Genomic DNA, 14,084 nt, shown 5'->3' on the forward strand with positions numbered 1-14,084 from the left:
ACCAGCTTTAGACGGACCACACTCAACCCCCCAGCTTTAGACGGACCACACTCAACCTACCAGCTATGGAGGGACCACACTCAACCCACCAGCTTTAGACAGACCACACTCAACCTACCAGCTTTAGATGGACCACACTCAACCCACCAGCTTTAGATGGACCACACTCAACCTACCAGCTTTAGATGGACCACACTCGACCTACCAGCTTTAGATGGACCACACTCAACCTACCAGCTTTAGATGGACCAACCTACCAGCTTTAGATGGACCACACTCAACCCACCAGCTTTAGAGGGAACACACTCAACCTACCAGCTTTAGATGGACCACACTCGACCTACCAGCTTTAGATGGACCACACTCGACCTACCAGCTTTAGACAGACCCCACTCAACCCACCAGCTTAAGAGGGAACACACTCAACCAATCACCGTTAGAGGGAAGACAATCAATCAACCAGCTTTAGAGGGGAACACACTCAACCTTCAAGCTTCATTATTAAGTCATTATTAACATTCATTGTTAACTCTTATATCCAAAGTCATTATTAGCTCTTATATCCAAAGTGACAGTGATCTACACGTCAATAAGGAGCAGGTAGACACTAAGGATTCCACATGGTAGACATTGGGAATTTCTAACCCAGGACCTTCTCCACCTCCTATATTATATATATATATATATAAATATTCTCTAGCTTTACCGATCTGTTTGGATTGATAGTGCGTCTAACAACCCCCATGCTGAGTCCACAGTCTGCTCCAGGGTCTGTGGAGAGAGACCCATGCAGAGACAGACTGATGAATGGATTACAGCTCCTTTAAAAGACCAGACACTCCATCACCCAGCCCCTCGCTGCACTGTACAAACAACACGTCCTACGTCCAAACCGACATTTACGAGTGAGTGTTTGTGTGTGTGTGTGTGTGTGTGAGAGTTTGTGAATGTGTGCGCGTGTGTGTGTGTGTGGGAGAGTGAGAGCTATCTTGTGCGTGAGAGTGTGTGTTTGTGTGTGTGTGAGAGTTTGTGTATGTGTGTGTGTGTGAGTGAGAGTTATCGTGTGTGTGAGTGTGTGCGTGTGCGTGTGTGTGTGTGCGCGGGTGTGTGTAATTATGTGTGTGTTTGAGAGTACTCATTGACTGGGATGGCTGCAGGGAAGTAGAGGTCAAGGGACAACCAATAACCAGTATCTGATCATCAATATATTCCGTTGCCTGGATGCTTATTGATCCTGTTATGAAAACAACAGTAGTTTGCTGTCCACAGTGAGTGCGAACTACGTAACTCACTCTTCTCATTTGTTAGTGTTAGTGTTTCCATTACTCAATCTATCTATTTGTTAGTTTTTCCATACAGGTGTGTGTGTGTGTGTGTGTGTGTGTGTGTGTGTGTGTGTGTGTGTGTGTGTGTGTGTGTGTGTGTGTGTGTGTGTGTGTGTGTGTGTGTGTGTGTGTGGGTGCTGGGGGGTGTTTGTTTCTGTGTGTGTGTGTGTGTGTGTGTGTGTGTGTGTCTTTGTGTGTGTGGACATGAACTGGGGTCTGTTCATATACCTGTGTGCCTGGGTCTTTTTGTGTGTGTGCGTATGCTGCTTTACTTCTAGAGGTCCTCCTAAACACACAGACTTGTTTGTCTCCGGCACTGTTTTGAGTTTATTAGATTGTGACCTAGAGAATCCCAATAATTGGTCTAGCGGTCAGGGATGCTTGCTCTATATAATGCCATTCATAAGTATGGAGGTATCGTGCTGCTAATAGTTTCTGTGCATCCCCTTATTTATATATTCCTGCATTTAAAGGATCACATTAACCTTAATTTAGCGAGTCTGAAAACAATCACACAGCCCTTTAAGATAAAACAGGAATGCAAACGCTGCAGAACTTATATAGAGTGTATTCTACAGAATGCAAATCAGCTGGAAGGATTGCTCCAAATTATTCAACTACATTCTAAAACATCCCCAAAATACGTACTGCCACCGGGATGTTATTTTAAGATGTGATTTCATGAGGTGTTGTCACGAGGTAATGTCATGTCATACGACAGGGTTTGTCAAGGTTAAATGTCCCTATGATGGACGTGGTCAATCCGGACGTATATGGAGTTGTTCACTTGTTTAGTTACTTCATTACTTCATTACAGAGCTCAGATAGATTTCAGAGCTTTGCTGATCCACTTATAGTTCCGGCTATCTTCTCTGTTCGCTGCTGTGAGGTGTGGGATCTACCTGCACACACACACACACACACACACACACACACACACACACACACACACACACACACACACACACACACACACACACACACACACACACACACACACACACACACACACACACACACACACACACACACACACACACACTTGCCCACATACAGGCATACACACAGAAACATGTACAGCACATGCACATATGGAGACACACACACATGCACACGCACACCCACATGCACAAACACAAACGTGCACTGAACTGCACAGAGGCACACATGCAATGACATGCAGGCACACACACACACACACACACACACACACACACACACACACACACACACACACACACACACACACACACACACACACACACACACACACACACACACACACACACACATCTTTGACCAAGGTCAAGCACACCAAGCACAATTAAACATGGACACATATACACGCACACACAGACACTATTGCTTTTGATCATGTGTACACACATGCAAATAGAGCTACGCACAGACTGTCATCCACCCGGACAAACATACAAACACCCCGACGACACGTAGTTCACCACCTGTTGAGATGAAAGAGAGGTAAACAGAAAAACCCACAGAAACACACACTGAAACACACACACGCACGCACACATATGCAAGGATTGGGACAAATAAATTGTGCTCCCTCTCAGGTTTCCGGCATGCTGGTCTGAAGATGTGTTAGTTTGTTTGTGGGTTTATTGTTTACAGAGCACAGTCTCAGCTTCACACAAACATCTACACATCCTGCTCACCACTTTTTCTACACGACACAACACTAATGTACCCCGATCCACTGCCGTGCATCGTGGTGCGGCTCTCCTTTGATCACATGACTCTTCGGAGATGTAGATATTGGAGTGTGCACGTGAGTTGTGTATACCCCAAAAAAAAATCCCCAGTGTGTATCTGAGAGAAGTTGTGAAGGGTTTTGCGGCAAATTCAGTTGGAATTTTTGATTGCTTCCCTAGCTAGACCTGTCCCCAGCTGTCTGTTGGTCATATGATCCTTTGATCTACTAAGACTATGTTCTGTTTTATGTACTTTTAATGTTTGTTGTAGGTTTTTTGAAAACTGCATTGCTTCTGTCTTGTTCAGGGCTCCCGCGAAAAGGGATCTTGTCATCTCAATGTGACTCAATGGGAAAATAAAGGTTTAATAAAAAAGAAAAAGAGAGAGAGGTAGAGGGTGAACACAATGAATAACTATACATTTTGTGCTCTTTTGAAAAGCTAAAACCAAATCCTCTCAGCATCCTACCTAACTGACTGTGACAAAACAACCGGAGGGTTAGCTGTGAGAGTCCCTACATGTTCTCCTCAACTCAGACAACCCTTGGAATCGCAACGGAGATGACGGAATTGTTTAAATTAAAAGAAGTGAAGAGGAGAGAAGCAGATGTTGCAAAATGTTCACAAAATAAGCAATACAAGTACTGTGGACATAGGTAAGAAGACCTCCATAACGGACTAGTAAACCAGATTCAAATACAAGAATAAAAAAAAGAGCAGAAAGAATTAAGAAATTGAATAAAGTCATTGTAGAGGAAGTACTTAACATGCTGAGAGCTCCTTACCGTGAAGTCCTCCAGGTTTAGGACACACCGTCTCTCTCTCTCTCTCTCTCTCTCTCTCTCTCTCTCTCTCTCTCTCTCTCTCTCTCTCTCTCTCTCTCTCTCTCTCTCTCTCTCTCTCTTCCTAATTCCTAATACCTAGCATGTTGCAGATGTTATGAAGGAGAGAGAAACACCGTCCAAAGCCCCATATTTTCCCTCTTCAAAGCTCAGTGTTTGAGTGCGTGTGCGAGTGTGATTGTGTGTGTCTGTTCATGTATGTGTGTGACCGTTCATGTATGTGTGTGACCGTTGTTGTTAAAACAGTTGAGAGTTGGAGATGAGAACTTCTGGGACTTAGATGTTGATGTTGATGGGCCATAATTCTTCTCTGCCCCCGATTGCCCGGAGAAGAATTGTGATGACTCTGTGACAGCTTCCTGTCACAGTCATCACTTCCTTCCTCCATTTCATCTCTTTCATTCACTATGTACAACCTCACGTTTAATCACCACTTTTTATACTTCAAAAGTTTCAATTGCTCCTTAAATATGTATTATACCCATTTACATATTGGTAAGTGCCGTATAAGTGATAGTTGAAGTACCATCCAGTAGAAAGGGATAATTTTATACACAATAGCAGCCTGGAGTCTACTGCAGGTCATCAATGGATCTGTTCAGTAAGACTAATCATTTAATGATTATTGAAACTGATCAGTATAATCATGTGCCATTTGAAGTTCCCTTTATGAAGTTACTTAACTACTACTCTCTATTTGATATCGGGAAGGAAATAAATATTCAGTTCTACATTTCTTTTCGAAATTTGTTTTGGGTTGGATTACGGCAGTTTTCCAACAGTGTTATGAAACCTCACAGAGGGTTTCAAACCTCATAGCTCAGAGTCCGGGCAAAACAGTCGCAGTCTAAAGAGATGTGTATTATGTCACCCAAAATCTACAACATGGCCAAGGAAAGACCACTGGTGTAAATAACTAACACTCTTTGAAACAATTGCAATACTGCTCCCATCTCCACTATCTCTTACTTCCCTCTCACTCACTTCCCTGTCACATGTTATCTCCATCTATCTTCTCCCAAATCCTGTTCCTATTTCCTATTTTCTCTCTCTCTCTCTCTCTCTCTCTCTCTCTCTCTCTCTCTCTCTCTCTCTCTCTCTCTCTCTCTCTCTCTCTCTCCTTTCTTTTTCTCTCTCTCTCCTTTCTTTTTCTACCCCCACTCTCTTTCCTCCATCCCTGTCTGCCTGGGAGGAGCAAATTGGTCTACCTAGGCTGGTGAAATCCCACTGCTACCCATAATGCATTCTGATTGAATGAGCAGGCTTTCTGCAAGTTGGCAGTGAATAGCCAAATAGGGTCATCTCTTTTTTTTCAACCCCCAAAAACGCCTCGGACTAAAACTAATGGGGCACCTGAGAAGCGTACTGACCGTTCTGCACACACTGGGGGAGCCAGTGCACATGAATACATGGATGTGTTCAATCGAAAGAATGCACCATCAGACCTGCACTAAGTTAATGCGTGCATAATCCCTCATTCGTCTCTGTGGCGAATCACCACACACATACGGTGGGGTGCGTGAAAAAAAACACTGTGTTCCTGACTTCGTACCTCTCAAGTACGCCGTGACGACGGGGGTAAACAAACAGTCGCCTTGTACAGAAACCACCACCGAGATATTCCTCAGCAGTCACAGCAGAGGAGATCAAAAGGGTGAGATGTTTATACGTGGCCATGCCGCAGTCATTAAGTCTTTCTGCCTGGGTAGGACTTGCTAGCTTGTCTCCTGGAGAGGAGTAGCGCTTAATTCGGGCAGCGGACAGAATTAGCGGGCTGGTCCAGGTCAATTTCACAGGCAGTTTGGCAGAAGGAAATGTCCCCAGTCCGTGCGTTCTGTGTAAACAGCTTATAATGGTTATAAAATCTGCTTTGGTGGCATGTGGTGTATGCTTATATGTCTGGGTGAGCACACACATTACCACAAACAGACAGACACACACGCACACGCACACGCACACGCACACACACACACACACACACACATGTCACCACTTACATAATACACAGGCAATCACCTGCACACACACACACACACACACACACACACATATGTGGCCTATAAAGTTGCTGCCGAGGATCAAAAAACACTCTTCTTTTGGTCATATACACTCATATGAACGCATTCAGAGTACAAATGTTCACACACACACACACACACACACAGACGCACACAATGAACTCCCGGTAGATCATCATTTTCCTGCAAGACTAAATCCACAGTGTAAAATCATTGTTCTATTTCTTCACCGCAATGAACAAAAATAATTTGGCCCCTCTTAAAAGCTTCACCAACGTGTTTATTTCAATACCGTCCGGCCTGAAAAAATACATGCATATTCGTTTGTGTGTCCGGCTTGCCATGCACAATTACACACAAAATAGATCTACGCTGAGGCGGTTTGCCTGAGGTTCGTCCACAAGATGGATGATAAAGTGAGTGTATTGTAAGTAATTAATTTTGTGGTTTTTGTTTGATTTATTCCAATCACTGTATGAAATGTCCTCAATGGGTGTAGTGCATTGTCTCGGCAGCATGGCCGGCTTGTGTTTGTTCACCTGAGGATACTTGTCAGGTGACACATGAGCATGAATCTTATTTATGTGGAAAACGGCGGTCGTGGTACATGGGCCGTGAATTGAAGTAAACCTGAAGGGGAGGACGGCTTTTCCTTATCTCCCGAAATGCAGCTGCAGCAGTACCTGTCGTCTGCTCTGTTGTTTCAGCCCAAACCAATGCTCCACTTCGTGTTCGCTTGGTGGAACCTGGATGTTGGTCGGTTACTTCAGCTGCTCGGCACTCGGTTCTGTTGACAGATTTTTATACCATGGTCCAGTCTTTTCCCAGATACCAAATGTTTTATTAAACAGAAGCTGTTAATTTTGTATATTATTTTAATCTTATATTTTAATCTTTTTGAAAATGTTACCCAACTATTAACCTTGTTTAAAAGAGATCTATCGCACTCAAGATCAACTTTTTCGATATAAGAGAGTAGTGCCTAATTTGCATATTAGTGAATATCATAGCCTTCAGCATCAACTTTGATTCCGCTGAAGTGCAGAAGAAGTATTCGTAATATCCTGTAGAAGTTTAGATTGCTAACCAATCCCAGTTCACACATCCTCTGATTGGTTCTGACAGGGTCTGTAGTGAGATGAAAAACAGCCTACTCATATTTCAGGGTCCCACACGAAAGAGTTGTCCTTCTTACTTGTATCAAGCTATTTCCTTTTAAGTGCATCTTGGAAAGAACCTGCATTTCCCCAAAGACGTACAGAGAAGGAGCACATTAATAGCCTTTTAGAGACTCCTAGAATATCTCCTGAGGTTTTACTGCCTCACCTCGCCACACAGCTAATGCCTTGCTAAGGAAGTCGAGCATCGGGGAGCTCTGACATCTCCTCTCCATCACCCCCGACCCCAGACTGTCTGATACGGCTCGCCGTTAGACCTCCCTTGGGAAATGTGCAGAAATGACTCTGAGAACTAGAGTTAGTGCTCAATAGTGGTACTGTAAAAGAGAAGGATACCAATGCTGCTTAACAGTTATTGTTGGTGTGCTTCCCAAGCAAAGAAAGAATTGAATGGAAGGCTCCTTAAACGTCACTGTAGATGAATGGTTAAGTGCCATTTATTAGTCAGATACCAGCAGCTGTTGGCTTCTGGAGCTTTATTCTTTTGCAGCTGCTGGACAGTGACATTGTGTAATTGTACATTTGTATGTATGTATGTATGTTCGTTGTCTATCTTTTTCTTGCATTTATGTATGTATTTGTGTTGGATGACTTTTGTCTGACTGCTGAAATAAAAATAATTCTGAAATCATGCCCTCTGGGTCATCAAGCTGTTCCACTACTCTACTCTACTAGCTAAAGAATCAGGTGTGGTATTTGTGACAGTGATAATTGTCAAATGTGGGTTAGTTAGTACGACGTCGACATGTGATCACTCTAAGGATTGTATAGTCTGATCTGTGGTTCTATGGGCTAGTTACTTTACAGTATCGTTGGTCTTGGTGAACTCCTCTTCATCTGTCCAGGAAGTCTGTATCCTTTTGTGTTAAAAGGCACTTCAAACTCAAATGCTGTACACATTCCAGGCCAACGATGTCACCAGACATCATTGATCAGATAATCTGGCAGTGATGATTACTACTTTAATAGAGGGAGGATACTGTGTGTGTTGCCAGGAACTGAACACTTTTCTTATGAGGTGTGTTCAGAAGAAGAAGGCAGTTTAAATAGATAATGGTTTGGTTTAAAAGCCTGCTGAAATGCTGCCAACTACTGGCAATTTTCACTTCTTCATATTCATTGTCTTCCTCTCCATTACATACTGTTTTAAATCCCGTTAATAGTACTAATACTATTAGTAGTGTGTAAGAATTATGGCTTCAGAGCTTTAAAAAAAACAAAAATTGTAACCAGCTATGTGTCTATTTTAAAGTCGCTCTATGCTTTATTCAAGAAAGTGTGTGTTTATAATAATTTCTCTCTCTCTCTCTCTCTCTCTCTCTCTCTCTCTCTCTCTCTCTCTCTCTCTCTCTCTCTCTCTCTCTCTCTCTCTCTCTCTCTCTCTCTCTCTCTCTCTCTCTCTCTCTCTCTCTCTCTCTCAGGTATTCTGTTCTCCACAATGGTCACACGAAGGAGCAGGAGAAGAAGATTTTACACATCGAGTCACGCGAGTCCTGCTTGTGAGGACTGTCTCTCTCACACACACACACACACACACACACGCACACGCACACGCACACACACACACACACACACACACACACACAGGATCAATTCCACAAACGTGCATGGACCGCCGTTGCCAAAACATTTGGCTTTGGTCCAGCCAGGGGTCTTGGCGTCCCACCCATGTGGTCCACAACCCACAACCTCCTCAGACTGGGAGCTGGACCTCTTGGGTCTTGGGCAGTTCTGAAGAAATTCTCTCCGCCACGCCGGTCCTGAGTGACACAGATGTGGGACAGATGTGTTAGCGCCTGGGACAAGGACAACGAAACAACAACACAACTAAGGACACCAGCTGGGTCCAGTCCTTCTGGAATGCTGAAAGCTTTGCCTTTAAGACAATAGGAGTCCCAGCTTTGGACGGCTGATTGGACGGTATTCCAGACACTCTTGTACATTCATTTTGTTTTGCCAAAGCAGTTTTATTGTATTCTATTTTATTTGATGAGAAATAGAAAGTAGATTTTATTTTTTGGGGGGGGGGGGAAATCATGCCATTACGAAACTACTATTATTATTTCACCAAAATGAACCTTTTTTAGATGAGCTTTATCGATCAAAAATGACTGTTTATTGCACATGCACGGCTGCAGCGACACACACACACACACACACACACACACACACACACACACACACACACACACACACACACACACACACACACACACACACAGGGTATTTGGCTGCAGGGAAGAGGGGGGGCGTGGGGCTGGGGGGTCCTTGACCTGGTTGATCTGAGTGCCTCTCAACTCGTTCATCAAAACGTCTCACAAGTAATCCTCCCGTTGATAAGAGGGTAATGTAGCGCGTGGTGATTGTCTGTGTGTACGTTTGTGTGTGTATGAGTGCGAGATTCTTCGTGGCATGTTAATGATTGTATGTGTGTGCGCATCTAACCGTGTGGGTACATCCGTCCGTACGTGTTTGCGTGTGTGTGTGCGCGTGTGTGTGTGTGCGGCCCGGCTCCTTGTTCATCTTCTGTACTTGCTGTTGGGTTTTTATGAAATGTCCCCATTCCATCATTAACACCCATACTATTTCCCTCTCCTCTTTTGAGATTCTGTTTTATTCCTCTTAACAGAATGCAATGACGCCACTGTGCTTAATGTGTCCGGGTTGTTCACATTAGAAACAGAAGCTAAACTTCTCTGTGTGTGGGAAAAGCCAGATGAGTATCATTCCATTAGCCCAGCCTTTCCTTTTGCGCACGTAAAATGCCTTTTTGTGGCGCTGAAGCGACGGGTATCGCCCTTGTAAGTCTGTAGCCCGTGTGCGTGTCACCAAGGTTTTATTTAGTTTCTGCACGAGGAGAATGGCCTTGCGTTGCTGAATAGTGCACAATATCGGACAAACAAAATACTTTTGCATCACACAAGCACTTCAGTAGAGTTTAAGTGCTTGTGTGAGCACTAGAGGTTTATTTCTAGAACCAAGAAAAGCAAACAGGATAATCTGCCATTATGTTTTAAAGACAGTCTTTTAAGAAGTTTTGTTTTGTCAGAGCTGTTGTTTCCTTTTGAAGGTCCATTCCGTGCTTGATAAATGGCTGCCTCACTTTGGGCTGATGCTGACGAACAAGTTTGTGGCATTATAAAAACATGTCTCATTACTTTAGCTACTTATCGATAACTGAAACCCTATATCTTCCAAAAACCCGGCCAAAGTCCTTATTTCCCTGAAACATACTAATTATGTCTGGTTCGTAAGCTCCTGTTTTGTTTGTTCTGCAGTCTAGGGGGTTTTATAGTCCCGAGGCAGGTTTATAGGACCTTATATTTAAAATGACTCTTGTCAGGGGCAAACAACCAAACTGCTCTCCTGAACTCTGAAGCCCATGTGAACTCATTCACATCAACACAAACCTGACCAATCACACAGGTTTGAATTCAAATGTTGAATTCTTCTTAGACTCTGTGTTGCCGGGCAGGGTAGCCTGTAGATAACAGCTGCTCTCTGTGGAAGCCACATTTGAAATGACTTGGGCACAGTTTGTTTCGATAGCTTCAAATTCATTAATTGTCTCAATCGAAGCCCCCTCCCATGTCTCCTGCACAAGCAACACCCTCTCTCCTCAAAAGTCACTTGAATTCTTGTAAAATCAGTAGCACGCGATACTAAGCCTCTTGGACTGATTTGGAATCAGGCCGACATTAACACTCAACAAAATAGGCTCTTTAGAAACAGCAAATACATTAAAACATCATCTTGCAGAGACAGAGGGCAATCTATCAAGTCATGTCTATTAATAAATCAATCAATACACTCAATCAAGCCCAACGATCTTGACACAGAAGTAAGCAGGTATTGTATGTATTGAACAAACCTTTTGCACTTGGAGCTGCTGGTTTGAGCTTTGGGCCTCTATATTTTACAGAGCGTTAAAGTTTTGAGTTCAAATATGGTGAACATCTTTGACATCATACGCATTACATTATTTTCTGTAAAAGAAAACATGGTTATTTTCAGAAATATGTGTACAGAAATTCTAAGATATTTTGCTAGTCGGAATTTGTTAATAAATATGTCAAAAGATGATGCATTTATTTTTCAAAAATACATTTTTCTGAAAGTATTAAAAAAGGCTTGTAACCTGTGATGTGCTTTACATTTATGCAAAAATGATTTCCTTCAGCATTAGGTGTAATTATTGTACAATGTTGTTATTTTATGCAACAAAAATCTTTTTTTTTGGTCAGTGCCACTTGATACGTCTATTCTATTAATTTGAGTTTTATTTTATTTTTACATTTTTTTAAATGCAGTTGATTCTGTTGTGAACTCACTTGCACAAGCACTTTTCTGTGAATAAATTAAGGTCGTAAATCAACTTAAAACACAAAGCTCAGACAAAATATTAGATTTAAATATTATCTCCATTTGATATGAATCTTTAGATCTTTACTTGTTTTTTTACTCTTTGTCTCAATAGTATTTCCTCTTGGATGTTTTAATGCAAGTACAAGATCACAGAGTACTTAAGAGAACGTCAGAGATTAACATCGCCAGTCAAGCTAGCCTTTGATTTTCATTCAATTTAACTTTTTTCAAACTCTGGGTGTAAATATGAGGTGTAGCTCTCAGAAAGAGCTTGTTATACATAAAACACACACACACACACACACACACACACACACACACACACACACACACACACACACACACACACACACACACACACACACACACACACACACACACACACACACACACACACACACACACACAGCAGTTAAGAAATATTAAAATTATCTATATTTATATTTTTGTCATTGTTTAGACATAAAACATGATTGTTGACACTTGATTATGTAAGCCTATTTCATCTCAAAGTGTTAAAAGCAATGGGAATTTGAATGATAAATTATTTAAGATAAAAAAATATTTTCAAAGGCTCTTCTCTCTATCTCTTTTATGTAGTGCGTCCACATTATTACATTCACAAATCTTTAAATGGGATGACTTTTTCAGACTCTTATATGTATTTATTCAACCAATGTGATATTAATGGGACTACTGATAGCTAGTGTTTTCTAGGTCCTGTCTTACTCAATTGATAGAGCATTGCATTAACAATGACAGGATTAGGTGGTCTATTCCCACTGGGGCAACCAATTTAAGGAAATGTATGCACGCATTGTATTGCATGGTGTCCAACGGGACACATTTTCTAAAAAGTATATTCGCTGGCTGTGAAGAAATACTTATTTACCCTTTTACACAAACACAGTCTTTGAGAATGTCCAATCTGAATCAGACAGGGACGTTTCAGCCATTAGCACACAGCCAACCACATAAGAACATGTTGTAAAAGTATCGTGGTTGTAGTTATTTTTTTAAGGGTTATCAACATGTTTTCACAATTAAAACACACTAAGTGTGTGTTTCCACACATTTGAAACCTTAAAGTTTTCTCTGCACTTCTCCATGTTTGTTTGGTCACAACCGAGTAGCACAGGGGTTTCCAAACTATGGGATAGGAGTGGCCCCAAAATAGGACTCTAAACACTGAAATTTACCACAATGGAAGTGGCTCATTTCAATGTGCTCATAGTTTTCAGAGTGTATCCTGGTTGACCATCACAGAATTAAATTGTCTTTTGGGTCCTGAGATGGAAAGATTTCAAACCCCTGCCATAGAAGGTTCAGATCTAATGCGGTCAGAATTCATCAATTCATCAACCAGGCCGCTGGTTGATGAATCAATCCCCAAAAATTCCCCAATCTCCAAAAATGTGCTTTTCTGCTGACAGAACCTGACAGATAAGATAACATGATCCAAGGAGATGAAGCTCTCCTGTGTAACTGTATATCCAATCAGTGTCAACACAACCTTCTACTAAAACCGTCTCCATTTGAGGAACTTGTCCTTCCAAAAACCCTCTTCAGAGAAACATCAAAGATAAACGTCAGATATTGTGTGTGGGTGGATGATGGCTGGTTTTAGCCGCCTAATCTGACAGTCTGAATGGACTCTGCGGCTGGGTGAGGCTGCACACCTGCTGCACATTACGTAATCAACGTGCCTAGGTTAAATCAGCAATCTCCACATAACCTCAGGGAGTCCTCCCAGATGGCAACAACACCAGGCCATGTATCATTATAAAACCTTTACAATAAACACTATTTCTAGCAGCAACACCACCACCCTGTGTCCTTTGTCTGGAGGAGGCAAAAATAAATGTCACCTTTCGCGTTGTAACAGGTGGCGTTGTAAGAGACATTGCTACACTGGCGTCAGATGTGGGGCTCTCCAATCCACTGAGTCATTACGATTAAGAGCCTGTGAAACTTCTTGATAATCATGTGTTTTGGGGAAATGGCTTTTGAGGGTGGCCTGAAGGGAGGGGTAGGATTTTGTAAGAGGATAGGGTTGGATACTTCCCTGCTTAGTCTTGCCGGTTTCATGCTTACTTTCTCCTGATTGCTTACCCTAACTTCAGACAGTCATTCAGACAGTCTAGCTGATCCAATGTCCACTGACTATGTAGGCATTCCGGAAAACAAAATGTATTGCTACCTAAATTACTAAATTGTTAATATTAATGTATCATGTATTGAAAATAAATTGCATAAATAATTAAATTTAAATTAGCTGACAGTGATGAATGACCCCGTTAGTAAGAACAATTGAATTACCCATTTTAACATACCATTCTCTCAGCATTCCCTGATGGGGTTTATGTGATGAAGCCACATTCCCCATCAACTTTACATGATAAAAGGAACGGAACGGAAGTCATAAATGATTAATCCAAAAAGCACTTTCACAGAGCCCATACAACATGAATATACATAAGCCTTCAAATCCATAATTTGCAGTTGATTCATTCACTCAGAATGAAGAGAACGGAGAGGAAAAGAGCTCAGTAATTTTTTCTCCTTTTCTCTTTGTTTTAGATTTGGAACATTCTGCTGATTATTTTACCGGTTTTTCTAGTACACACACACACACGCACAC

At 42.0% G+C, this 14,084-nt stretch overlaps 1 protein-coding gene across 2 annotated transcripts in view; it reads left to right on the forward strand.

Moving 5' to 3' along the window:
• Window positions 1-11,156, forward strand: part of htr4 (5-hydroxytryptamine receptor 4) — an 84,499-nt gene extending 73,343 nt beyond the window's left edge. Inside the window, exon 7 of one of the 2 annotated variants that reach the window (XM_030369198.1) lies at window positions 8,500-11,156. In XM_030369198.1, coding sequence (XP_030225058.1) covers window positions 8,500-8,581 — 82 coding nt within the window. In that variant the 3' untranslated portion in view covers window positions 8,582-11,156. The remainder of the gene's footprint in view (window positions 1-8,499) is intronic. The other variant, XM_030369199.1, reaches the window with a different exon arrangement.
• The last annotated feature ends 2,928 nt before the right edge of the window (window positions 11,157-14,084 follow it).

Source organism: Gadus morhua, chromosome 10 (assembly GCF_902167405.1).
Source record: "Gadus morhua chromosome 10, gadMor3.0, whole genome shotgun sequence".
NCBI lineage: Eukaryota > Metazoa > Chordata > Actinopteri > Gadiformes > Gadidae > Gadus > Gadus morhua.